The sequence below is a fragment of the Aulonocara stuartgranti genome, assembly GCF_965226115.1.
Source record: "Aulonocara stuartgranti genome assembly, chromosome: 12".
NCBI lineage: Eukaryota > Metazoa > Chordata > Actinopteri > Cichliformes > Cichlidae > Aulonocara > Aulonocara stuartgranti.
In genome coordinates, this window is record NC_138948.1 from 14715753 (window position 1) to 14742260 (window position 26508).

Sequence of the window (26508 nt, forward strand, 5' to 3'; positions counted from 1 at the left end):
ATTCTAAATTCTAACCTATAAAAATGACTGACAACTCCTGTTGCATGTACAGGAACGGATAGAAACACTCAGTTCCACAAAAAGTGAGCCCGTTTGAATGACATGTTCTAGATTTGTTCAGTGTCTGCTATTTGAATTGTATTTGAACCCTGAACAAACTTCTCTAAGAGCATTAAGTAGTGTTTCACAACTTAACAGAAGGTTGTTGAAATTCAAATGCGCAGTACATTTTCCAGTCTACATACAGACACAAATCTATCTCTGTTAATAGTGAGTAACTATCCTATTTAGCCACCTACTGGCAAAGAAAAGTCAGCAACCTGCAATGAATTTTACTCAATATACATGAAATGTATTTTGTATTCAACATCATACCCCCACAACATGACAGATGATAATTGAGTGTCAGTTAATGGACACAGAAAATGATATTTAACTGCTACCTCTTGAGTGAACCAATCCCTGATCACATTTCTGGCTGTTTGGAGATTAAGTATTAAAATCTTAACTTTAATTAAAATGTTATCATATTACTAGATATAAATTATGTTAAAAGAAAACAATCAAGTGCATGAGACAGAAAGCATATCAGATGATTAATCTAATTTTACCTTACGGTGAAACTCAGTCCAAATTGGGGTTATGGTTTTGTCAAGGCCACAGCTAAATAAAAATGTTAGTGGATAGTAAAGGAAAAATTCAAAATATAAAATCTACAGTAAACAGTAAGTTGAGAAAAAAAGATGGAAAAAGCTTGTCACAAACTCTGATTACATTTGGCTTTTTTATGTAGAAAGATGGCAGCACAGTGGCTGTGGTTTCACGCTATTAAGCAGAAAACTGTGTTTGTGTAGCCAGCTGTGCACTTTCACTAACAGCCCATTTCAGTCATTATGAACTGAACAGGAGGGTTTTTTGTAAGAGAACCTGGCACTTTAATCACCAAGCACTTTTGAGTGGGGGAAAAAAAACTGTATGTAGCTGCCTTACCACCAAGTCGGGATCTTGCATGAGACTTAAGATGACCTCATAGAGTAAAGGTCGAAGGTCAGATTTGAACTTGACAGAAATCCACTGCCCTATTAGCCAGATGACTCGTCGACGAATCAACTTGTACCTGCAGGACAGAAGAAGACAAAGTAACTTTTAGCTGAAAACCTGAACAGATGACTACTCTGTGCTCTTCAATTATATCGTAATATGGAGAAATTAACCAGCTGGCGCTATAATCTTAGAACCATAATGTGAATACACAGCAGTAGTTAGCAGACCATTAAAAACTGCTGGGCCTATTCAAATAATGAAATCTGCACTGTCATTGTTTAAAGCTTATTCAGAATTGTTTCTTGTGTTGTGTTTTTTTTTTTATTGTTGCCTCCTGTATGCTGGAGGCTATGGCACAATTTGTGCTCTCAGGTAAATATCACTGTCACTTTATTACACCCTACAGATAAGTCTGAACTTGGAGTGTAAAGAATGTATTTGTTCAGACACATTCTACTGTATGTGCATTTGTTTAGCTGAATTCATATGAGCAAGAGACTGAAAGCCTGAGGGACAATGAATCTTGTGACTAATGACCAAGTAAGAGAATTGGCCTAGTTAGAAAACTAGAATACTTAATTTAAAAAAAATACTTGTGTGGAGTAGTTATGTGACAAAAGCAAGCTGCATGTCTAAATTGCAAGACGCTATACGTTTGGAAGTTATTTTTCAGACAATTATATTTGGCAAGCTCCTTTTGTATGTCTAAGGACCACCTTGACAGTAATGATAGGGACTGAAGGACAAGGGAAGAGACAGATGAGGATAGGGAGTGACACTCTTGTTGGCTTCCTGTCAAACATCCACAGGGAGGCAGAGATCATAGCCTGGGCCACCAGCCAGAAGATGCTAAACAACAGTATGACTCAGGAGGTGGAGATGGAAAAACAACCTTGCATGTGTGCATTACAGTCGTGCTGATGGAGGATGATGTCAGGGATCGATGGCGGTCAAAAGGTTAATAGTGATAGCTCACCAGTCAAGGCTATTTTTTTCCAGTTTACCCACTGATGCAATAAATCGATAATATTATCATTGTTCTGAGATTCATAATAATTTTTAAAAAAGCCAAGCTACAGTGTCCCACTTCCACATATAACCAATACCTGCAACACAGAGGGGGACGATATAGTAAAACCACAACAGGGTACATATTATATCGAGTGGATACACATGGATACCACAGTGGTATGATGCTCTGGCACCCAGCAGCGATGCCATCACTCACTGGAGATACCATGAGGGGCAACAGGACGACTGGACTATGAAGCAAATCGTCAGCTCTAGTGTGTATGCACAAAACAAGCTACAAGTCTTGATCTTAAAAATAAATAAATAAATGTATAGCAAATAACATTAAATTAAAGGCCTGCTGCACAGGATCACAAAGAACTGGAGCATCAAAGAAGAATGAACAATCCATCAATGACCTTTAAAGTAAAATAGAGTTAACCAGACAAACTGGATTTCCACAGGTTTTTTTGAGGCAATAACACGTGATGGTTCCAAAATGAGAAAGCAGGTATGCCAATGCCACTGGCAGTAAACAGGCAACTGGGAACATTCAACCAGCTCTCAATAAATCAAAATGCTAGCATCTCTGATCCAAAGAGAGAGTGACACTGCATGTAAATTATCCCAAGATCATCTGTTACTATCACTCACACAAGTTAAAATCTGTGGCTATTGCTAATGTTTGATGTTCTTAAAACTCTGAGAATATAGTACCTTTATCCTTTAGACTTGCATCGCTTTTCCTTTTCATGTTTGAACCCTACTTACTTTCCACCAAAACCTTAATAACGGTCCCTTCAAATCTTGGCCCCAATAAAATTTCCATATTGCTTTCAACTCTGGAATAAGTCTAAGGGCAAGCATTTAATTAATGAATAAGCACACATATGAGGCATCAACAGGCACATCCAAGAATCAACAGGCAATGACATTGGCTTTAATTAAAGAGTCTGTCTGCATCCAAAACGAGGAACCAGCCAGAAAAATTGGCAATGTGAAAGGAGATGCATGATACTCAGACCACAGATGTCAGGAAAGTTTAGAGACAAAAACTGCGACCACAGCAGCATTGCCACACAAAAATGAGACGGCATCGTGAGCCAAGATTGGTAAAGACAATTTTTTAAAATCTGCAAATGCTAATATGTATGCATTTTTTAATCTTTAATTCTGTGGCACAGGAATTTCAGCAGAGTTCAGGGCTGAATTTGAAGAGTTATGATTAACAGACAAAGAAGGAAAGTCCATGTAAGGAACACATTTCCTGATTTGGTGATGATTTATCAATGTTTGATTTTTGGCAAGTATCTGCCCCGCACAAAGAAATAAACAACATTTCTGTATATAAGCAATATTTTTTCTAGATCATGTTGTAGAAAACCAGTTGCAAAATGTCTTTGAGTATCCAACAAATAAATCTTTAACCTTCTCAGCATTATTTCTGACTTTGTACTGACGTGACTAACAGACTACACATTTCCAGGGCTATGTTGCATCTGTGCATGACTGGAAAAAAATACTGAATATCTGCTTCAGCAAGGGAGATTACAGGTGGTACAGTCTATTATTAGTGCAGTAGCAAAGTGGAAGAAAAGATTAGAGAAGCAGATGGACAGACAGGTTGACAGAGGTATTTGTCAAAGGTCAGACATGACTCATCCATGCTAAAGCTGTTTCCTCCTCCACAACTTCACACAGCTGTCAGGAACCCTGTTCATCATTTCTGGCAAGCCCATGGGAAATCCGTGGACAGAAATGAGCCCAAAGGAATTTTACATTATTGCCGAGAAAGAAATCTTGCACAGTTCAGGCTACATAAATGTAATTTATTTCATACATTGCTGTGTGTATGTAAAACTTTATTTTCCCAATACTTAAAATTCCTAAGCAATGTAGTGTGAGACTTCCAAGTCAGAGTATGAAGAACCTTTTACACAGTGGCACAAAATAATTCCCTTTACCATTCCTGCAAAAAGCGATTCAGCCTGGATCTAAGGTTCGAGTGAACAGTTCCACATCACTGCCGTAAAGATTTAAGCACCATTTTTAGATTTTAGGACTCAAATTTAATTCACTTAGTCAATACCAAATGGAAGAGCTTGTTAGTCACAATCAGAGCTAATGCAAAAGAAACTAAAGAAAATGCAATGATATGACAAGTAGTATTAAAAAAAATAAAAAAAATAGCTGCTGCCAGAGCTACCCCTCATCTTCAAGTAAATGCACCTTTAGTACAAATGTGAAAATCCTACATCACCTCATTTCAGCTACTGTATTCACAAGACTTTCACAAAACTTGACTTCTGGTCACCTAAAGGCCAAGGTTACGATAATCGAATGCATCCAAGGTTTTTAGTGGATGCACCTATGGAAACATTTTGAAAATCCTAGGTGTCATCTTTCTCGAGTGATCCTTTTCACAGGATTTACAGAACACTTAATCTCAACTAGTCCTAAGATTTTTAGATGTATGCCACCTCATGAGTTACTGTATTCACAAAGTTGGGTGTCCAAACTGCCTGTGATAGCACAAGACTTCACGGTTGAGGGATAAAAATGGAACCCCAATACAGGCCCAATCAGTTCAAGACTACTTGAAAAATGGCACACACACACACACACAAAACATAAAAATCACATTTCGCATGGTTGGATCTTAACAACTTCCCAAGCAGAACTTCAACATGTAACTAGGAGAAATGGAAGTGAGTGAATGCTTTAAAAAAAAAAAAAAAAAAAAAAAAAAAAAAAACAGAAATCAAACTTCCAGGAATTGGAGTTGGATCGTCTCAGTGTCTTGACAGACAGCCAACTGGATCCTCCGGCTCAGTGCTGGTTAAAATTTTTGGGTCTTCCATTTGACTTTTCATAACCCTCAGGATCATTTAAGAAATTCCAAATGACTGCCTTGCTGCGTCCCACCTCAGCAGCAATGGTGCGCTGTGAGAGATCCTGCTTATGCAGTTCAACAACCCAACCATGTTCAAAATGGAAAAGTTTTGGGGGTTTTTGCCTTTGCCATCAGAATGTCATGACACTGTGACTACCTGACAGAAGGTAACAATAAATCCACTTTTTTGCACAGATTTGACCTTTTAAAAGCATGTGGTCATAAACTTTTGATCAGCCTGTTTCAGTTTAAGCCTGGTTTTCAATTAATTGCATGCTCAAACAAATGTTTTGTCTCCCTCCCATTTCTTCTTGTCACATGTTGAAGCTCTACTTGCAACCTTGTTAAGATCTAACCATGCAAAATGTGATTTTTTTTTTTAATTTATTTATTTATTTTTGCCATTTTTCAAGTGGTCTTAAACTTTTGATCTGGACTTCATAATAAGCCCAGTTTTGTGAGTGCTTGTTTTCCCCAAGACTTGACCCCATGTCAACGTGTTTGTATCACAACGTGCTTGTGATACAAACCTAACAAAAATCAACCCAATGTGTCTAAAACTAGCAATAAGAGAACACCAAGACTTAAAAGGTAACAACTTTGAAAAGTCTCTTGGCTAACCAACAGATGCTTTTTACTCCAGACAGACACATCAAGCAACAAAGGGAATGTCAAAGTGCCAAAGTGTTTCACAGCCTTCTATGCTGGCAAAGCCTGGAAGCAAAATAATTGAACACAAACCATATCTGTTTAGGTTACAACAAAAGGTGTTTTTTAGACTAGTCCAAGTAAATAAAACAAAAAAAAAGCTCTCAGCTATGTCCAAATACAAGTCATGTGTTAGTTCTGAATATGTATGAGCTTCAAGATGCCTCACTATCTCCTCTGTTCTTGTCAGGCACGCTGTCCCGTCACAGGTAAGACAGCTGTTTTGGCTTAGGCAGAAAAGGGAGGAAAATAGTGACAGCAAGTTAAAAATTAAAGTACTGTTTCTCATGAGGGTGACTGTACACAATGTGCATCTGTGTAGTCATTATGCCAAATACTGACAAACAACTCACTGGCTGCCTGAGGCTCAGCCATAGGTGTAAGCCACACACAGCAGCTTTGCTGACAGATTTGGGTGCGAATACATGCACTGTTACTACTTCACACCAAGTGATACAAGCAGACTTATCCAGGGCCTAAACTTATCATGAAACCTGCAAACTGCAAGAGGTGCAAGGGCCTTGTAAGAAAAAATACATATTAAAAAAAAAAAAACGCAAGCTAGCAAATAAACATCTACATAGCTTCTACTGGATGAGCGGCTCAGAAGCATTAGATGGAGGGTGATTTGTCTTTAATACAGCCATCACAATTCACAATCAAATATCATTTGAATGCAAATTATATTCAAGTTGTTTTTAAGTCTTGTAAGTAACTCAGATCTCAGTTGTAAACACCATGAACTGTAGACTTTAAGTTTGCATTCTTAGGCAACACTTTGCTAAACGGTTAGGGACCCACAGCCCTGAAATGCTGATTTGTTTTAAAATGGAAAAAAAAGTTTGGCAGATTTCTGATCTAAAGAATATATTCAACCCTAAAGAAACAACTCAAGATGATAAGTGGCACAGAAACTGTATCCAAGCAGGAAACAGAAAATCCTGTGAGTGAAAGGACTTTGCCAAAGACATTGATTCAGCTATTGCAATGATAATGTTATTTGCAAGAAACGGGTTTTTCTTGCATTAATAACAATTATACCTGTCACCTGAACATATTACTGTGGATCTCTGGGATTCTATTATGTGTGAAAATGTGAGATCACAATATGTACGCCATATTAAACACTCCAACCGTGAATACCCAAAGGGCCAAGGAAGGCAGACAGTGCAGCATCTGGGAATGTTCTGGTAACAGTGACAAATGTGCATCGAGCAAGTGTGTCAGCCAGAAAACCTGCTTTGAATGTGACGTCTGCAAATACCAAACAGGTATTGTCCCCTCTGCTTCTTTCTTCCTACTGACACTGCCAAGTTAGAGAGCTATTTTAGCTATTCTGATGCTGTGCTTTATTTGTTGCTAGTAGTGGCTGGTGTGTGTGTGTGTGTGTGTGTGTGTGTGTGTGTGTGTGTGTGTGTGTGTGTGTGTCACAAGATCACAAGATGTAAGGCCCCCACTTAAATAAATGGATACATTTTAAAGTTTTTAGATGTTTAGGTTAGGTCAAGCATGCTGATTAAAATTGAGCAAGTACATGTTATGGCTGGTTAAAGTTTCGCCCAAGCATTCATAAGATGAACTGCAACACAGTTCGGTGAAACCAAACCCTCTATTTCCTAACGAGTCCCTTTCCCCGTCTAATTACTTTACACCAAATAAAGTGTATGAAGCTACTAAAATGAAAAAGTGAGTTCTAAGTAGGGCTGCCACGATTAGTCGACTAGTCACGATTACGTCGACAACTAATTTAATAGTCGACGCGTCATTTGAAGCTTTGTAGGATTTTCTGAGATTAAAGTTATCGTTTTTACACAGCCGAATAAACGTCAAGCAGACAACTGATTATCAGAAGTGTGAGATGCTCGAGAATATACTCCGGTGTCCTGTTATATTTTAGATAGCAAGGAGTTTATTAAACTTCACCGAAACAATCTGCAAATTTCATTAAAATTTAATAAACTATCATCTTGTCTTCATTTTTAGTTAGCACATACCTTACACACTTAAAGCTGTAAGCTAATGATAGTTATATAAGAGCTGATGCATGCTGGTGCAATAAGCTGTACATTTTACGTCCAATGGATGCATGATCTGATTAGTCGACTAATCGCAAAAATAATCGGTGACTAGTCGACTATCAGAATAATCGTTTGTGCCAGCCCTAGTTCTAAGTGGCATGAAAAACACAGAAATATGACAGTGATGGAAAAACTTTGCTCAACTGGCTAGGTGTTGCTATTCAGGGAAGAAAAATGGTATACTACACAATAGTGTAAACCTGCATGGAAATCAGAACAGAAGATGATCTAAGAACCTTAGACTTTAATTGCTTGTTTTTGTATACTCGGTCACTAGGAGGAAAAACCCCTTAGTTTAGCAAATAAAGTGATTATTATCATTTCCATAAGCACAAACATGTAATTAGTAACAATATCAAGTATTAAATATAGTAATAATCATATCAAAAATTGTAGCAATACAGTTCTTTAACAGAAAGGACTATTAGAACATTTTAAAGGTGTGATACGTTCAAAAATGTCACAAATCACAGAAAGTTGAACAAAGCAGAGATAAGTCAGGTGGCACAGGCCACTACAAGTAATTACAAGTCTACAATAGAACACTTCATGATCTGGACCCCACAATTCAGCAGTATCAAATCCACCTACACACCTTTGGGGTGAACTTCAAAGCAGCATCAGTAAAAAAAGAACTTCCACTTATAAACCTTGGGGAGCTGTGCAAAGCACTAATGTTTGCTTGGTTAGCTTTGATACCAAGAGCACGACGGCTCTGTGGTTCAGTAAGTGCCACAAGGGTGACAACTCTTTCAAATGTGGGCCTTTACTGTATGGAACAGCGACTTTCAACTTTATAGCCACGGAGTGCATATATAGATACACTATATAAAATGAGTAGTTCAGATCCACTGTATATCAAAAAACCTGCGGATCACACATATTTGGAAGTTTAACGTGTTTGGATTGCAGTCATAATAAAGTGTTCTGAATATACAGCTTTAACATCAGGTGGCTTTAGATCAACTAGGCAGGAACGTGTGCATACGTGTGTGGGAGGGGGGTTAGCGGGCTGTGATAAGGCAGGTTACAAACAGCAAGTTAATTGCAGTAACATTACACAAGTGTATTCTTATTTGTAGTACACCCCACTGAGAGCTGAGAAATAAATACTACATTGCAACTTGAAAAACAAGATAATATACTGACAGTGTAAAGACAAGCATCACGAAGATGAAGTCCTTTAACAGATGTAGGCAGTCATGCATGAGCACTTGAAAACAGAAACCTCTGACTGCTACAGAGAAAAACTCCACACACCAAGGGAGATCATCAAGCATGTCCCTTTTTAAACCATCCATGATGAATACACATTCCCAACTTCAGAAGCCCCATCAAAGTACTGTGGGAACCATGTGACAGCAACACAGCTTCATTTGCACACCACAACAGAGAAATCAATGAGAGTTGAAAAGTTTATCTGCTGTCCTGGATGTAACTAACCTTGTCTTTGCTGAATCCGAGTACAGCTCAAGGATATGTTTTATATGACTTGCTTTGTTTTGGTGGACCACGAGTCGGAATATTGACTGACTGATTGATAAGGCCAGTGTCTTTTTATGATCACATTTTTACTGAGAAGATAAAAGACAATAATGAATTTTATATTGTAAGCAATGAACAGGCTGTTCCACTGTGTGCCACTCTTTCACCATCATCATGAAACATTGAAAGTATTTTATTTTAAAAACAAATACAAAGACACATTTTGTAAAATTTATGACACACATTGAGTGTCATGCTTCTTTGAGTAGCCATACTGCAGTGTCTACTGCTTTGATTGTGCATTCACACAGTAGTGCAAAAAGAACTCCGAGACTCATTGCTTCACCACTTCCCAGCAACTGAGGAGCACCGCATATGACATGTTTCCAGAGTTTTAGCCGAAAGGGAATTTCTTACTGGCTTCTAATTACTGTTCTACTTTGCAGTTTTAATTTCAATTTGTCACTTGCATCAATTTTAATGCCTCTACACTAGCAACAGCCGTAGCTTCAGGCACTGAGTTTTCAGATTCAAGTTGTGCCTCTCTTTCGCCCCTATCGCTCTCTAGCTCCATTAATTTTATCCACACCCTTTATTGGGACGGCCATGGATAAAATTCTTAAAATTTGGAAGAAACATTCAAGTGGATTAAAAGATGGCCACTGTGGCCTTGCAAAAAATGTTTTGGACCACAACTCAAGAATTTATATGCCAATTGTGATCAAATATGACACAGAGTCTATCAGGTAAAACTCATGCCATGCCCAAAAGGTCAGAGGTCTAACGTTCTTTGACAGAATCTTGTGCATAATTATTTTATAATCATCAATAAATAAAATGTAAGAATTTTGATGATATTTCACATTTGGTCAGATGATGAACTGTAATCTTTGTTAAGATGCAACCTGTGTGTTTTCTGGTTGGTGCAGTAATTCAAATAGTCTTCGACTAACACCATTAATGTGTGTATTTGCATGAGTGCACAAAAAATTGAGAAAAATTGAGAGCTGGCATTTGACTACATAATGGGTTTTGGGTTTGTTTGTTTTTTAATCATCTTCAGTGTTTTTCCCAGGAGTCTCAAAATTTAAAACCCTCCCTTAGAGTAAAACTGCATTCTGTATTGTTTCTTTATAGACTGGATTAAGCTTTAAAAAGAGATTAAACCCCAGGTAAAAGTGGAGGGGTTATCTGCACTTGCATAGCCTGGAGGAAGAATCAGTGCGACATCAAATACCATGCACTGTGACGTCAGCACCAACCCTCGGTGACCAACCTTCTGAGTGCTGCTTTGATTGTGTTTCGTGTGTTTCGTGTGTGTGTGTGTGTGTGTGTGGCACTTCCATTGTCCTTCATCTCCACACCATCTCACCTCTGGTCAGTGTCTCCCTTTTCTAACACCTTTTAAATCCATCCATGTAGCAACTCATTGTAACTTTAGCTGACTGCCTGTAGAGCCCTTAAAGAGTTCTTTCACAGTTTAAACAAAGTTTTTCTATTGAGTGCTGCTGATGTCCGCATTTGTCTGCTGCTTGTAAAGTGATGTGAAAACTAGCAGTATTTTTTAACATAACCATGACGGAAAAAACACCCCAAGTATTTGTTACTTATGAGCTTTTTTGTATGCATTCAATGTGCTACAGGCTGTGAGAAAGCTGGAGAGGTTAATAGTCAATTAACTTGAGTACACTGGAAGGAGTGTTAAATATGCAACATAACAGACATTGAAACTGAGCTTGCATACAGTAAAACACCGATTACAAAAGAACTGCTAAGCTGCTTCACTATTATCATTTCAACCCTGAATGAGACCGATGTGGTCAAATGAGACATGTTCAAAAAAGGTAAGTATCCCCCCTCCGAGCCCCCCCCCCCCCCAAAATATAAATTAATAATAATAATAATAATAATAATAATAATAATAATAATAACATTCCTTTTAATAATTCAGTAACCATGTCATACAAAAATAAAATCCTTACAGAAGGCTAATAAATTACTTAGATGTGGTATATTTACCTCTGTGAGGCCATTAGTGATTTAGGCCAAAAAATAATTTTATTGTTTAATGTTATCTAACCAGTAATAATTAGAGTGAAATTCCAAAAACTCATTTCACGGTCAAGTGGTCAACCTTTTCTAATTTAGTTAGATCTGGCTTTTTTTTTTTCATTAGTGCGTGCTTTAATATTAAAATTAATTTTTTTTAAAAAAAAGAAGAAACAATTAAAAATAGAATATTTAGAGAAGACAAAAAGAATACCTGTGATGGCTGACTTGCAACTCTCCAAGAAGCTGATTCTTGAACCACTGGTCAAAGTCCACATTGTCAAACAGTTCATAAGCTGCTAATCCCACTGCATTGTATACTGCAGAGAAAAAAGTTACACTGGTTACAATATTCACAATACGACTGACATGTTTCCCCTACAACAGGGGTGTCAAACTCAAATACACAGTGGGCCAAAATTCAAATCTGGAACAAAGTCGCGGGCTAACATTAATATTTATTGGAAAAAAAAATCTTCCTCCAGATTTAAGAATGAATCTTTTCTTATAGACTCGAACACGTTTTGCTGAAAAACTGAATATGGAACAAGCAAAGCTTAATACTAAACAATATATATATTAGCTGTATAATACCAGTAGGCCAGCTCTAATAGTCATTTGGTATGGCTTCGCGGGCCAAATGTAATTAGGCTGCGGGCCAGAGTTTGACACCTATGCCCTACAAGAACCTTTTCATTTAACCATTGGTTAAATGCTTGTGCAACACATGCACAGCAGCACAGACAAACAGCTCTTGAGGCTCTTTGACGCAAGTGAAAACGCAAAATTTGACAAATTAAACTGCAGGGGACCATCACAAAAATGTAACTTCATCCAACTTAACATGGACATTTTAAAGAAGCGAATAAAAGCAAAATGGCTAAAGCTAAAGCTACAGAGCTCAGAGCCAGTCAGGCTCTGCCGGCCTTGACCAAGCTTGAGATGTTATTAGCAAACTTGAAAACTGGTAAGGTAAAACATGTCAGATAAATGCCAGTGTAGAGTCATTTGGGGTTACTGGAATGTAGCTGTGGTTTCCAACAAATTAATGCTTGTTGTGAAGCTTTCATTCTGCTAACAGTAGGCTGAATATGCTTCAAATATGCAGGCAAATATTAACATACAAAACAACAAAACAAAAAAAGAGTACATGTTATAGAAACATAGACATTATAATAATGATACTATAGGTTATGCTTCAGGCAGAAATTGGTGTAATGGTGACTAAAGGGCAGGGATGGCTCAGTAGGTAAAGTGGTCACCCCATGATCGGAAGGTCGGGGGTTCGAATCCACTGAACGGCTACCCTGAGGTACCCCTGAGCAAGGTACCGTCCCTACACACTGCTCCCCGGGCGCCTGCTTAGTGGCTGCCCACTGCTTCACTGAGTGAATGGGTCAAATGCAGAGAAAAACAAGTAATTTCCTTATGGGGATCAATAAAGTATCCATTATTATTATTATTATTATTATTATTATTATTATTATTATTAAAATGAAGAAGAGTGCAATAAAAGAATAAAATAAAAGATGATTAGAAAAAGAGTGACAGAATGAGAATATAATATAATATAAAAAGGGATAAAAGAACACACAATACAAGAAATAGTGGCTGTTACTATTTATAATTTATCTTCAGAAGTAATGAATTTTGAAATGGCAAAAAGCAGAGAACAGGACTGATAAAAAAAACAAAACGAAGAGAGACTGATCCGATTTACGGAAAAAGAAACAGACTTTTTCCATTATTTTAATTCTCTTGTATTATGTAAGGCTGAATATGGGGCAACTTGTGAAACAAAGAGCAAAACCATAAACCAGCAAAAACAAGGGAAATATAATCATTTAGGTGTCTATGATCAGTTTCAGAGGAGTTTAACACTTTAGATACATATTCTGTCATTTATTTTGAGAAAAACCAGGACTAATGATATGATGTACAGATGGACAGTGGAGTGGTGCAAAAGTAGCAATCTTATATTTTACTACTGACAAGGGAGGGACGTCTCAATAGGCAGCTAAGAGCTCTTTGGAATTGGTCTTTTTTGTTGGGGAAGATTTTTGTGTTAGAACAGTCAAACTCTGATACTCCCAGCATGACAGAGCAATAATTACAATGGAGTAAAAAGTACGTGAGCTTTTGACTGACCTGCATCCTTCATTAGCAACTGAACAGAGTCTTCCACATTGGTTGGGCCTGAAAAGACACAAATATACACTGGATTTAATTTCAGTAACAAGGCAGAATCAATAACATTAGCAATATATCAGCATATCTATTGTCCCAGTATTGCTCTTTGACAGCGGAATGTATGTAAGGTATGTAACTGACAACTGGAAATTAAACAGGCACGTCACATCGGTCTTGCTTAAGCCATTTTGATGGGCTGTTCTTGCTCTCTAGTTGTATACTCAGGTTTCAAAATCAATAGATGTCTTCTTTCAACCATAGAATTACCCAAACTGGTGTTTTCCTTGCTCCAGCAAAACCAATTTCCACTCTGACACTTAAAATGAAAAGTAGCTCGAGAGACAGGGCAGAAGTGGACCTTGTAATCCACCCAAGCGAGCAATAGCACGACCAATTCAGCAACAGAACAAGAGCTACACACCAGTACCCCCATGAGATGAGGAGCAGTGTGCCAAATTTGCGTGTGTACATGACCGAGAGTTTAGAAAGGTGGACGTAATGACAGCCAATAGCAGAGTTCATACTGACTGTTAAGCTTAAATATTGAACTAAATCTGTGTTTCATCAACAGATGTGAATAGACTTGTTTGTACTATGCAAACTGCCTCAGACCATGTGTATGAGCAAATAATATATACTTATTTAGGTTTCCAGACTGATGTCACCTAAAATTTGGTCAAAAGTAAGAATATTAATATTTATTATTATATTATTATAAAGACTAAAAATATCTTCTTCCCATCAGCCATCGGGCTACTCAACACCCACAATAAACTCCAAGCTGTCACTAAACACTGCCGATACTTGGGTGGGGATACAAAAAACCATGTCAAGTAATATAAATATTCATATGAAAGGGCACGGAGAAAGCTCTACAACAGACATTTTATTTTTTCAATGCAATGCCCAATCACGTCACAAAGATACCATAACAGGCCTACATCATGTTGTAATATAAAGATTATAAAAATTTTAGTATAGCCCTTGCCCTTTGAGGGGAATTACGTTTTTTTGTCTTCATCCTATTCTTATGTTAAATGTATGAAAATTATTAAAAACACTTCATGATGTCATTTATCACTTGTCACTCTAGTTTCAGTTACAGCAGTGAGTTTCTTATCTTGACTGATACATGAGCCATACCTTCACCTGCTCCCTTCATACTCTTTTGGTCTACCTGGTAGCCCCCCCCCCCTGCACAAACTTTGATGTCAAACCTTTTTTTTTGTGCCTTCAATATCAGCCACAGTGCATGTCTCAGGGGATACAGAACTCATCTCCTCTGTTACTGGAGCCTGAGCCTTGCTTTTTTCTTTCCCATTTTTACCATTGTCATTTCAGAGGAAACACGGTGGACAGTTGAACCTTCTCTGGCACTATTTTTTAATCTTTTTATTTTTTTTGTCAGAAATTCTCCTGCACAGAACGTTCCAAAGTTAATGTTTCTTTATCTAGAGAAATGGAGGTGTTGCAGATTGTGAGCCAATCGCTAATATAAGCAGTGCAGTAAGAACAAACTCCAGAATATTCCATGAATCTGATGGTAGTTTTGTGTGTTTACTTTTTCTTCCACACTTTAAGTAAAATTTATATGCAAATATTAGTGACTCAGGGCCAATTTCTCTACTTACAGCTGCATGAGTAAGGGAATATACTGTAGCTGAACAGACGTATTCAACACAGTCTTTACACAAGTATAACTTCTTATGCAAACTTCTTAAATTTAAAAAAAAAATCACTTATTTTGTAAAAAGTTGAAATTAAGATTACTTGGCACAAAAATTATTGTTAAAAAAAAATTCTTAAAGTTTGTGTTTTGTTTCTGTGATACTTGCACTTTTTTCCCCTAAAAAGGACCTCCTGGGATATGAATTGTCACATATTGGTGGGAGAAGTTGCACGTTGTTTGTTTCATTTTTGCCTTTTCTATTGTTTGTTTTAGTTTTTTAAGGTTAATAACCAAAAAAACCCACTGTTCACCACAATCAGGCTACAAAATGATTTGTACAAACAGCCTCTAAAATGATGATAAACTGAATCTATTTATGCATTATAAAGATGTATGAGTGTGTTATTTTTAGCTAAATGTGTCCAATTGACTGGCTCCTGCCTATACAGTTTTCATTGCCAAGGTGTTAAAAATTCACTGGAATGAAATTAGACTATGTGATTTGTAGGTATAATGCTTAAACTGACCCTGGAGATTCTGAACCATATCCAGCAGCACTGGTGTCAGGGTCTGGCTGTAGTTGTGGAAGATATCCAGGAACAGTACTTCTGTGCAGGGCTAAATACAGAAATAAGTTAGAACAAATAAAAATAGAGACAGGTAGTTGACAGAATATTAACACATGCAGCATCACATTTAGCGCAAGTCATTACAGTTACTTTTTATAGGATTACAATTCTTTAGTCTCAACAGCACGTTGGGTTCTGCTGGGCATTTAGAGGTGGGATAAGGTGAGGAGTGCAGCTATCGCATTAATATTTGATAAGGACAAAAACAAAAGTCATACAAAAAGGTGCGACAAAAATAAATAAACAATACATTGTGTTCCCAGTTCAATAGAAATGCAATCAATATAACACTGTTAGGAGATTTTTGTGGGTGTTTATGCTCAATAAAGAAACGGCCTAGACAACTTCATTAGTTTACTGGGTTAGAAAAAGCATATTAAAAAGGTGTAAGAAAGAGGTCATGGTCTGTGCCGTTTGTGAAAACATCCCATTTGCCACAATATCAGTGAGAGCTTATATACTGGTAGCATAACCGGTCCTCTTACACGGTACTTCAATCAGCTTCATGAGAATAGGACAAACAGAACAGATTCTAACTGATACAGAAACGATCCGTCCTGAGGTTCACAATATGCTAAAAAGCTGTTCAAATGCGTTTTGAGAAAAGAACAAGTCTGCCACTAAGCTTAGTGGTTGCTTATTTTAGCCTATATTTACATGCACAATTTTTAAAAGTAAGTGTTCTACTTGGAAAGCAGCAAACTCTTTTGTTCATTAAAAAAACAAAAGTTTTAAATTACATATGAATCCATTGTAAATCAGCAGTTGCAGCATACATTTGTGGATCCTGAGGCTATGAGCGTATCTGTGGCAATTTTAAAACTTCTCTCAAAAACAGAAAAGCTTCATAATTAATTGCCATGCACATGTATGAATTGATGTGTGAATTCAGAAGTTACTAGATTCCAACATATATAAATAAAATCATCCTCTAAGGCATTCAGTTTTATAGCGCTGCATTTTAAACAAAAAAAAAAAAAAATCAGAATCACCGATGCATTAAAAGGTATGGAAATTCACAAAATTGTTGTTTTCTAGAAAAATTCAAAACTGAAGTAATTAGATGTTTAATAAGTTCTTAGACCATAATGCCACTTTTCTTCTGCTGCTGCATGCCTTAAATGCATAAAAACTTGTACAAGGCTTAGAGTTCACTGAAAGAATGTGTTACTGTACTTCAAAGAAACAGCAGGGCAGACATTTGTCATCTGAAGTGATAAAAGTAAGTGGAATGGGGCACAACACAGGAGAGGGATAGAGAAGAAATAGGACCATGGATAAAAGATTATGTCATGCATCAGCAACAGCCTCTAAAACTAACTAGACTCATGACAACCTTTAAAACTCCAGGCGCCACTAAATGTTTTATGATGCTGCCATGTATACAGTCAACCACCACAGAACTGCACAGCATTTCTGAAAATACAGCACACATAGAAATATGTAACAATACCGCTGCAATTAACTTTAATGAAACTGGCTGTTATGATCATTTAAATCTACATTTTTATGATCGTAAAGACAGACATAATTGATTTCTGTCTGTTCTCGACATTCAGTTTTACCCAAAAACACAGGGGATCGATTTATTTTTGCTTTATTAATTCCTCTAATGCTTATTTTTTTGTATGATGAGGCAAATATTTAATTTCCTTCTTTTGAGCATAAGATCGAACAGACTGTTCTTCCATACCAACTCAGTGTGCTATATATGTAACAGTTCAAAGTACTGGTACTCATATAGCACTTTCCTATTCTAACTGAGCACTCAAAGCAAAGCAAAACATTCACCTATCCATAAACGCTCATGAACGTACTGGTAGAGGGGACTGAATCACTGATCTTCTGATTAGTGGATGACCTGGTCTACCCTCCTGAGCCACAGCTACCCTATTAATTTACAATTTCTCTGCACATATATATAGATGCATATAAAAATATACTTACCCGCAGACTGTATTTCCAAGAGTCACCACCTGTCTCTTCCACAGCTGAAACAGTTACAAAAAATAATTATCTGTCAGAAAATGTTGATTAGGAGGTGATGGCTGACACTGCACAACAGAAACATCATATATATTATGACAAAGCCCTGAAATTGCAAGTGTGTTTTCTCACACACACTCTAATATGTGGCTCTGACTGACTATAAAATTGGATTCAAATGTCAACAGACTGAACTCCCACACTGGGCCCTTGTGGTTTTAGCTTTATGAAGTGTTATGTCTGAGTGGTCAGTGTCATTACATAAAGCCTGTGAGGACACTATGATGTTTTGAAAATATAGCAAGATCTCAAATGCTGCCTATAACTACAAACGCGCACCAAGAGCTATACCCTATAAATTATGTCAATTGACAGTTTTAAGGAGAATCAAAAATACGTATTATAAATCACAAAATATTGATTTAAATTGCTTTAAATCTGCAAACTGTCCAATTTATGGATGAAGGGTATTAATATAATATGGTCATATGATGGTAGCAATCATTTACCTAATGCTGTAGATTCTCCCTAATACATCAAAATTTAAAATACACAAAAAAAACAGACATTGCAAAATCCATACAAGTTCAAATTTGCGAGCATATTTGTAGATGTGATATTACCAAAGCTCTCAGGGTCCTCTTCCCACATTGCTAGCTCTTCCTCTGTGAGAAGGAAGTAGTGTGAGACAAGCCGACGTCCAATCTCTGTCAGTGTGGGGTGGGTGAAGAATGCCGTCTTGATTTTGTGAGCTTCCAGGCTCTCTGGTTTACTGTCTGAAGGATGGAGAAATACAACAATAAATAAAGGAAAAAGACAACATTTCAGTCGTAAGTCATCACAAACACAGACACTTTTCTTCAAAATATTGTTACTTAATACAATACAAACATTGTATTATAGCAGTAGTGTTGCTACAGACATTTAGTACGTAAGATTCCTAAATATAAATAAGGACTGCAAGGCAAAATCTCTTAATTTTAGGCAACGAGCAGCTGAAGTAATCCTCAAGTGTGACTCATTTTTGCTGTCTGCTCATTAACTTCAAAATCATAATTCATTTTAATAGTGTTTCTGGTAAAAAGAAAAAGAAAAAAAATCTGCTCTGTTGCTCATTTTTTATTTTGTATTAATTGTGCATGATTTAAGGTTACAGTACAAGAAGAAAATTAAACAGCCCTTTAACTTCCTCATTTATCTTCTCTGTTATAGGAAAGCAAACCTGAAGTCATGACCAACTCTGACACAACAACACAGTCAGATATTCGAATGAAACCCAGAACCTTGGATTGTTAGAATGGGAAAGTTCTCGAGTAAGGAACCCCAGAGATTATGCTAGCTGACACAAGAAAGGCCAACTGCTGTGCCATTTGCTAATGAAGCACTAGAAACCTCAGACCGCTTGGGAAAAGAAAAAAGAAAAGAAAAAATACATGGAGCTGCGATAAAGTACAGTGACACCGATGGCGTTATAGCCCTGTGCTATTGAAACTCGCTGTCAGTGACGCGTATTCAAGGGCTTGTGGCATTTCTGCTGACTTTTAAATCACAAACCTAAAATGAAATGTTTATTACCTACAGAGAGCTTCATTTTAATTTTTAGTATTATCACGTATATTTTTCAGTTATTCTCCAACCCTTCAGACTCCTCTTTCCCCGAGACACTCACAACTTACCATCAATGTTCTTGGCGGGTTTGTAGGCATCATTCTTTACAATCATCTTGATGAGGTTCATGCACTGAACAATAAAACGTTCAAAGGTCACTCCCTCTCCTGCAGGCGTGAACACGTAGGTAACAGCAAACTCCAGGGAACGCTGGATTAGCGGTATAAATGCGCATGGATGGTATTCCAGGAAATCCAACAACTACGTGAGAGGAAGGGGTAGACAGAACACAAGGACAGATACATAAAAACAGTGGTAAATTTAAATATTTTAAAGAAGAAGCTATAACAGGCCAGCCTCAGAGGCAGAATGCACAACCTATTCATGAACAACTAATGCAGTCATTTATATCATCATAAATTAATAGACGGGTCAACTCACAACTTTAGTGTACAAAATGATGGTCTTTTCCAGCTTTTCTCTGCATGTGCTGTCTGAACCAACCTGGCGACCTGATATAAAACAATCACATAGCTTTGTTACTTAAAGCAGTATTACACTAAATATATGCATGCAGCATTCTAGGAACTCATTTCATTTAGATCCAAGATACTGGACTAAAAGGTAGGAAGCAGGAGCTGCATCTCCAACTCTTATTAAACTCTTATTTAAAAACAAAAACAAACAAAAAAAAAGAAAAGAAAGCAAGCAATAATAAAAATTTTAAGAGCTTTATAATCCTGGATATTCAATGCACAAATGACAAAAAGGAGGAGGAAAAAACTGAAAACCGAATCACTCTGAATTAGTCGTTAGCTCTATTTTGGAAGAATTTATTTAGGACGTCTTTAGAGATCAGTATTAGTATTTTATTCTAGTATTTTCCACTTCAAGGCCAACCTCTTCAGTGATTACAAGTTTATTACTTGCATCTGAAATAAAAATGTTTAAGATCTCAGAGCTTAGGCAGAAAAGCCTTAAAGATAAAGACTGCCTGCTAGATGACAGTGATAGCGACCTAACATTAACAGACATATCATCTCTAAAGATCCTGTGTTGGCAGTATAGTGGCATTATTTTTTATAGAGGGTTTACTCTATTGTGAAGGCAAAAAAAAAATCTGAATTTTTAAGCAAGATCTTCAGTTTGAGGATTTAGAAATAATCAATATAAAGATCAGAAGAAGTCTCAAAGTCTGACAAGAAAAGCAAATAAGTAAGTGTCCAAAGTCTTTATAATTTCTAATGGCCATCAATTGGTGCACTTGATTTTAGTAAACATTTACCTAATGCATATTAAAGTACCAACCACATTGGAAATGACTTTTTCAATGATGCTTGACAGTCACTTTGTAAATTAATGTTTTAGATTAAAACAAAATAAAGCAGATATGATTTATGGCTTGGCTACCTTGTGACTGAAAGTTCCTACTGCATGTGTATGGTCTCCTCAGGTTCTCAGTCAGATTCACATTTTTGCTTCTTAAGAGCTTAGAAGGATTTTATATTAAAATCCAGGTCTGAATATCTTTAAAAGTATCTTTTAATTCCAGTGACATCTATGCATCAAATACAATTTCATCAGCATAAAAATGGTATTCTCGTATGTGCAGAATGAACAGCAGAGTGCCCAATATCTAGGGACACATTCATCAATCAACTTGGAATATGAGTTAAAATCAATACGAGATGTAATACACCAAAAAGAGATGCTTTTAACCGATGGTAGAAAACATAACTGACATTTTACTTATCAAGAGATAGGGGAAAACCCTTTCAAGGATCTCAGACTGATGGACAAAAATTAAAAAAAAATAAATAAAATAAATTGCAAAAACATGTTGCTCTTATTGTCCCAAGTGAGCTAACAATGCCATTTACATCAATAGCTGCAGTACAAGGAAGACAGGAAAGAAAAGAAAGGGGGGCAAGAAAGTTGACTCTCCAGCTGAGACTTCCTTTTCTTTAAAGTCAGATGCCCACTACACCTTGCTGACTGATAATCCCATGAGTCCTTTACAAGCGCTGATGCATATAATAAAGTACAGTAATATTAAAAATTAGAAAATAAATGACTCGCTCCCTCTGATGTACATTTTGGCTCCATAAAACCACTCCTGATTCTAGAGGCAATAAAGATGTCCTCTATAGTATACATTCTTGCCAAACCCATTGATGAAATCAGCTCTGCCAACAACAGTCTCATACATTCCTCCAACCACTTGTGAGCATGCAAGGTCATTGTTTCCTTCAGCTTCATACACACTAAAACTTCCATCAGCATGTACTAATTTGAAATGACAAAAGCTTCACTAAAAAAGCAAAATAGGTTAATTTTGCTTTGTTTACTTTTTTGGCCACATATTCTTGAGCCATACAAATTTTCAGAGCCCACTGCATTCTAACTGAATTCGTGCTCATGCTATTGTTTCTCTGATGATATGCAACAGTTGGTAATGTTAGATGTGCAAAGTCACCCACGTACTAAGGAACCAATATCTGAGCGATCAAAAATATCTTTAACTAAGCAAAGAAACATATTTGAAGAATTAAACATTTATTCATTGTTATTAAAAGATAAGCAGCTAAGAAAAAAATATATACATGTATATTACAAGAATATAGTGACTGACAAAAATAGACGGGCCATCTGAGTAAAAACCTCAAAGATAAAGAGTCTGACATCAGAATGGACCACAAACATCGTCCCCAAGATACCAGTGTATATAGCTGACCTTATCAGACTGTGCAGAGCTGATATTTCTCACCACAAGCACTGAGCTGTCTTTCCGTTTCCCCTATCTGTCAGGCCAAAATACCAACAGGACCATGATCCTGTCTCCACTGCCATCAGCAGGGTGAATATTAGAAGTGATAGTACTGGCTGATACTGCTAATGATATTTTTCAACATCTGCTGCTACGGCAGATGGTGGAGTTGTGCCTGAGATTTATCTCAAACTGATTGGATGCTATGACAAACTTTTATACAAAAGAAAAAGAGACCATAAATAGAGAGATGAGAAGAAAAGTAAGCTTACGCAGCTGCCAATGACCCAAGTAGTTCCCAGTGGATAGAAATCCAGCACAAGGGCATGAGAAACCTGTTTAACTGATGGAACTGCACTGCTCAAAAAAAACTTAAGGAACACTTGATCATCACAAGAAAATCAATGGCTCCATAAACAGGACTTTATGGAGTCTGGTTCTGACAGAAGCCACGACTTCAATTAGGTAAAACAGGCGGCCAACGTCCATGGTGCTGGGCTGTGAGCACAGGTCCCACTAAGGATGTTGGGACTTCATGAGTGTTGCATGAAGTCTTTTTCTGACAGTTTGGTCAGGAACCTGCACATTAGAAGTCATTTTGTCACCTTTTGTTGAAGAGCTGGGTTGATGCCGTTCTACAACCCTGTCCTACTCTCCTGAAACTGCTAGAAAACAAAGCGAGTTTTCTTCCAACACCATGCACTGGCTCCATGTACATTCTGGAGGAGCTAAACTACTTGTGCAACCTGAATGGGCTGCAGATACTGTCTTATGCTATCAGTAGACAATTTATTTACACAATAGCTAAGCATACGTCAACTCTAGTATTAAGGAGGGAATATTAGTATTCATGGTTTATTGTCCACAGAGCCAGAAACTTTTTATTATCAAACAGAAAATAATGGAAAAATACACATTCCTGACAAAGAAGCAACAGGCTTTTTGTCTGCTGATCACAGACTAATCGTGAACAACCGTGTAGTCACACCTCACAGGCCCATCGTGATCCAGATGAAAGAAAACCAAAAAGGGGTCTTTGGAGATTAGATTAAAAGTAGATTCTAAATTCCTGGATGAATTTCTGTGACACTTTAGTACCTAGAACAACATGACCCAAAATTGCAAATACCTTCCATCAAAAGAAGTCCCCACTCAAAGGCTGTGATTAATTAAAACACAGGATACATTCCACTCACCCTCAGATTGTTTTGAGCAGCACTGTTGAAACTCGTTAAATACACTGTTAAATAGCAATGTTGTCTTTTTGAGTTTAAAAGTTTGTGAAGTGAAAGAAATACTGTTTTAAATTCAACTGCTGCTCATAACCAGAATATAAAACTACAGGTCAGGAAAACGTTGAAAAACGACACAGTAAAGAACTATCATCACAACTAAAGCAACATAATATCAAGGAAAAGAGGCAAATAATAGGATAGGAGCGGCTGATAGGTGGGATTATGTCGTGCTTTTTTTATTCCGTGAACTTACTGTATGTTCACATGCGCACGCACGTGATTATCAAAGACAATTCATTATGTCTTTTAATTTTTTCAAGACATAAAATATTCATAGATTAGGATGTCTTTAATTCAAACTATTTTTTTAATAAACAAAAAAAAACTTGTAATTAGACATGTTCCAATACTTCAGAATATAAATTAATGAAAAACAAGGCTCGTTAGGATGACTCTCTCTGAACTTTTCATTTTCAATGCGACCACTAACTTCAGAAATTATAAATTATCAGAGACTTTTCAGGAAATGCCTTCTGCGTGCACTACATGAAGCACCACTAACACGTTTACTGAAGTGTGAAGCCTACAATCATATACTTGAGGAAAAAGAAAGCAACATATACTTACAGCATTCCAAGAACTGTTTTAGCCTTTCAAACACTGCATTCAGGAAGCCCTAAAAAGGAAGAGAGGGTGAAAAAAAGTTTAATTTCTGACATTTTTGCATTTGAATTACTGATGATGGCTTCATTAGTATTGCTCCAGGGGATATATACTGACAAGGGAATAACTTTTGGTATCTGTGTAGGTGGGGATGCTTGCAGCTTTACTCAGGAGTATATATATATATATATATAAATAAAAAGGTGCCAGCTACTCGGTATGAAAGAGAATCAATTTTCTGTAGCCTGGTATAGTCATGGCTTAGCATGGGAAATTAGATGATAGATGGAGACACAACTGTTTAGTTCTGCAATAATGTGCACCCTTGAGGTCAACAGCAGTGGCATTAATCACGCGTTCAGCCAACACAGTCTAGTCAACAACTAAAGGTCCTAAAAAGAGTGAGTGAAGAAACGGGGGGGGGGGGGGGGGTCACAAGTGGAGCACAGAAGAAAGTGTGGAAAATTACAGAGAACACGGTTCACAGCAAGCGTTCGATATGCTCATGGTGGGATTTAGACAGAGGGGTATAGGCAAGGTGCATTGGGAGGATATCAAAATGGAGCATGTAGGAAATTACAAACTGTGAAAAGGGGGTGGAAAATAATTTTCAATCAAATCAGCCATGTCAAAAAATATTCTAGAACTAAAGAGGAAGGGAAATGAGGCTAATAGCAATGCCAGGGAAGAATGCACAGGATGAGGAGAAAAGCAAACAAATGTCAGCAAAATGAACAGAGATGGAAAATGGATACAGAGTGATAGTCATCAGATGGGTATGTCAGCAGTAGTGTGAGAAGTAGGAGATGAAAAAGGCAGATGAGTGTCAAATAGGCTAGTTCGCTTTGAGAAAAGATCTAAGGGAAAGGCAGTAAGTGGCAATTTAAGTAGTGAATGTTTTAGCTCTGTGATCAGGTATATGGGCACAGACCAGTTTTACAATGGCACAAGTGAATGTGCCTTTTTTTTAATGCAGAACTTTTTGGAATGGAGTGACACCAAGATGCTGGAAAGCTCCTGGATGTTATTCATCCAGCTTTAGTGTTTTTTGTCTATGTCGAACAAGCTCTATTGAAATTCTATTGCATCCTCACTCTTTTAGTGATTGTTTGACAATCAAGCCAGGAAGATTATCAACTGCAAAATGAGTTTTACAATTCATCACTGTGGCAGCCTGTGTGCAGAGTGACAATGTTCTTTATTCTTAGAGACAGTATTTTCCAACTCACTGCAGTTCTGCAATAATGCAGTCACTGTGGTGAGAAGAAAACAAACGTAATCTTTTCAGAACGCTCATGTCATGTGTAAAGAGATTCATTGTAAAACAACTTTTTAATGGGACCACAAGTATGAACTCCATAAACGATGCCATAGAGCTGTGACACACTAAGCAGAGTTCAGGGGAAGTGCCAACTTAGAAGAGATGGCTGCACAGCTCATTCTTCTGAAAATGTGGAATTTGAATACACTGGACACTAAAATCAATGGCATATAGTAATGTGCAAAAGTATCAGTCCACCGCTTTGTTCCTTTAAAAGTTTGCTAGGGAAATGGGAACAGCAATATATTAAAACATGTACACAAATGGCAATGTAGTCTATAAGGCAAAAAAGGGAGCTTGCACACTTCTAATGAGCTTGAAGGTCAACATTTGGGATGACCACATTTATTCTCCAACACAGCCTGAACTCTTATGCAAGTTTTCTTGCAGCCTTCAAGTAGTTTTAAAGGACAGTTCTCCGAACTTTATGTCGGTTTTATCACACATTGCTTCAGTGATGTTGAGGTCTGGGCTCTGGGGAGGCCAATCTAGGATGATTGGTGTTCCATTGTTCTTATGCACCAAACTGGTTATTATATAGTTCTTTCCTAATCCACTTGAGCGCTCAATCTGCTTTAGTCACTCACTTATACATGCACTAGAGCTGGGCGATAGAACGATAACGATATGTATCGCGATATAACTTTTACTCGATAGAGAAATTAAGCTATCGCGATAGACCTCGCCGCTCTTGTCCTCTTAAAAAAAAAAAAAAAAAAAAAAAAAAAGATCAGCCAATCCAAATTAAGTAGCGCAGAGCCGAACCAATCACAGCCGCAGCGTCACGTCGCGTGACTTGTAACGTACAGCACAAGTGCCAAGCCGCACGTGTGTTTGTTTGGGAAGCAGCCAGCGGGTAATGGAGGAAATGAGCGTGACCGAAGAGAAAACAGATGATGGTTCCAATGCCGGAGAGATTGTCGAACGGAAGAGCCATAGAAGTTCCGTAGTGTGAAGGTATTTCGGCTATTTCAAGTCTGACAAAAAACAGAGTAGCGTGCACTGTAAATTGTGCCGAAAGCAAGTCTGGAAATACAATAAACTGGTGCATGCGTCACACTGTGCGCCGCGTTATTGTTTCGGTGAAATGAATTTCTACAATACTGTTAATTCTACTCTCTGCAGTGTTTAAATGCTTACATATACACACAGTTACTGTCCCTCCACACATA

At 37.3% G+C, this 26508-nt stretch overlaps 1 protein-coding gene across 1 annotated transcript in view; it reads right to left on the bottom strand.

Moving 5' to 3' along the window:
- The window catches only part of ipo11 (importin 11), a 128974-nt gene that overhangs the window by 68622 nt on the left and 33844 nt on the right, over nt 1-26508 (bottom strand). The window contains exons 8-16 of the mRNA XM_082553246.1: nt 23980-24028; nt 19792-19862; nt 19419-19611; nt 18366-18518; nt 17704-17747; nt 15655-15745; nt 13417-13464; nt 11483-11588; nt 991-1117 (exon numbers count right to left, since the gene is read on the bottom strand). Of these exons, the coding sequence (XP_082409372.1) occupies nt 991-1117; nt 11483-11588; nt 13417-13464; nt 15655-15745; nt 17704-17747; nt 18366-18518; nt 19419-19611; nt 19792-19862; nt 23980-24028 (882 nt within the window). The remainder of the gene's footprint in view (nt 1-990; nt 1118-11482; nt 11589-13416; nt 13465-15654; nt 15746-17703; nt 17748-18365; nt 18519-19418; nt 19612-19791; nt 19863-23979; nt 24029-26508) is intronic.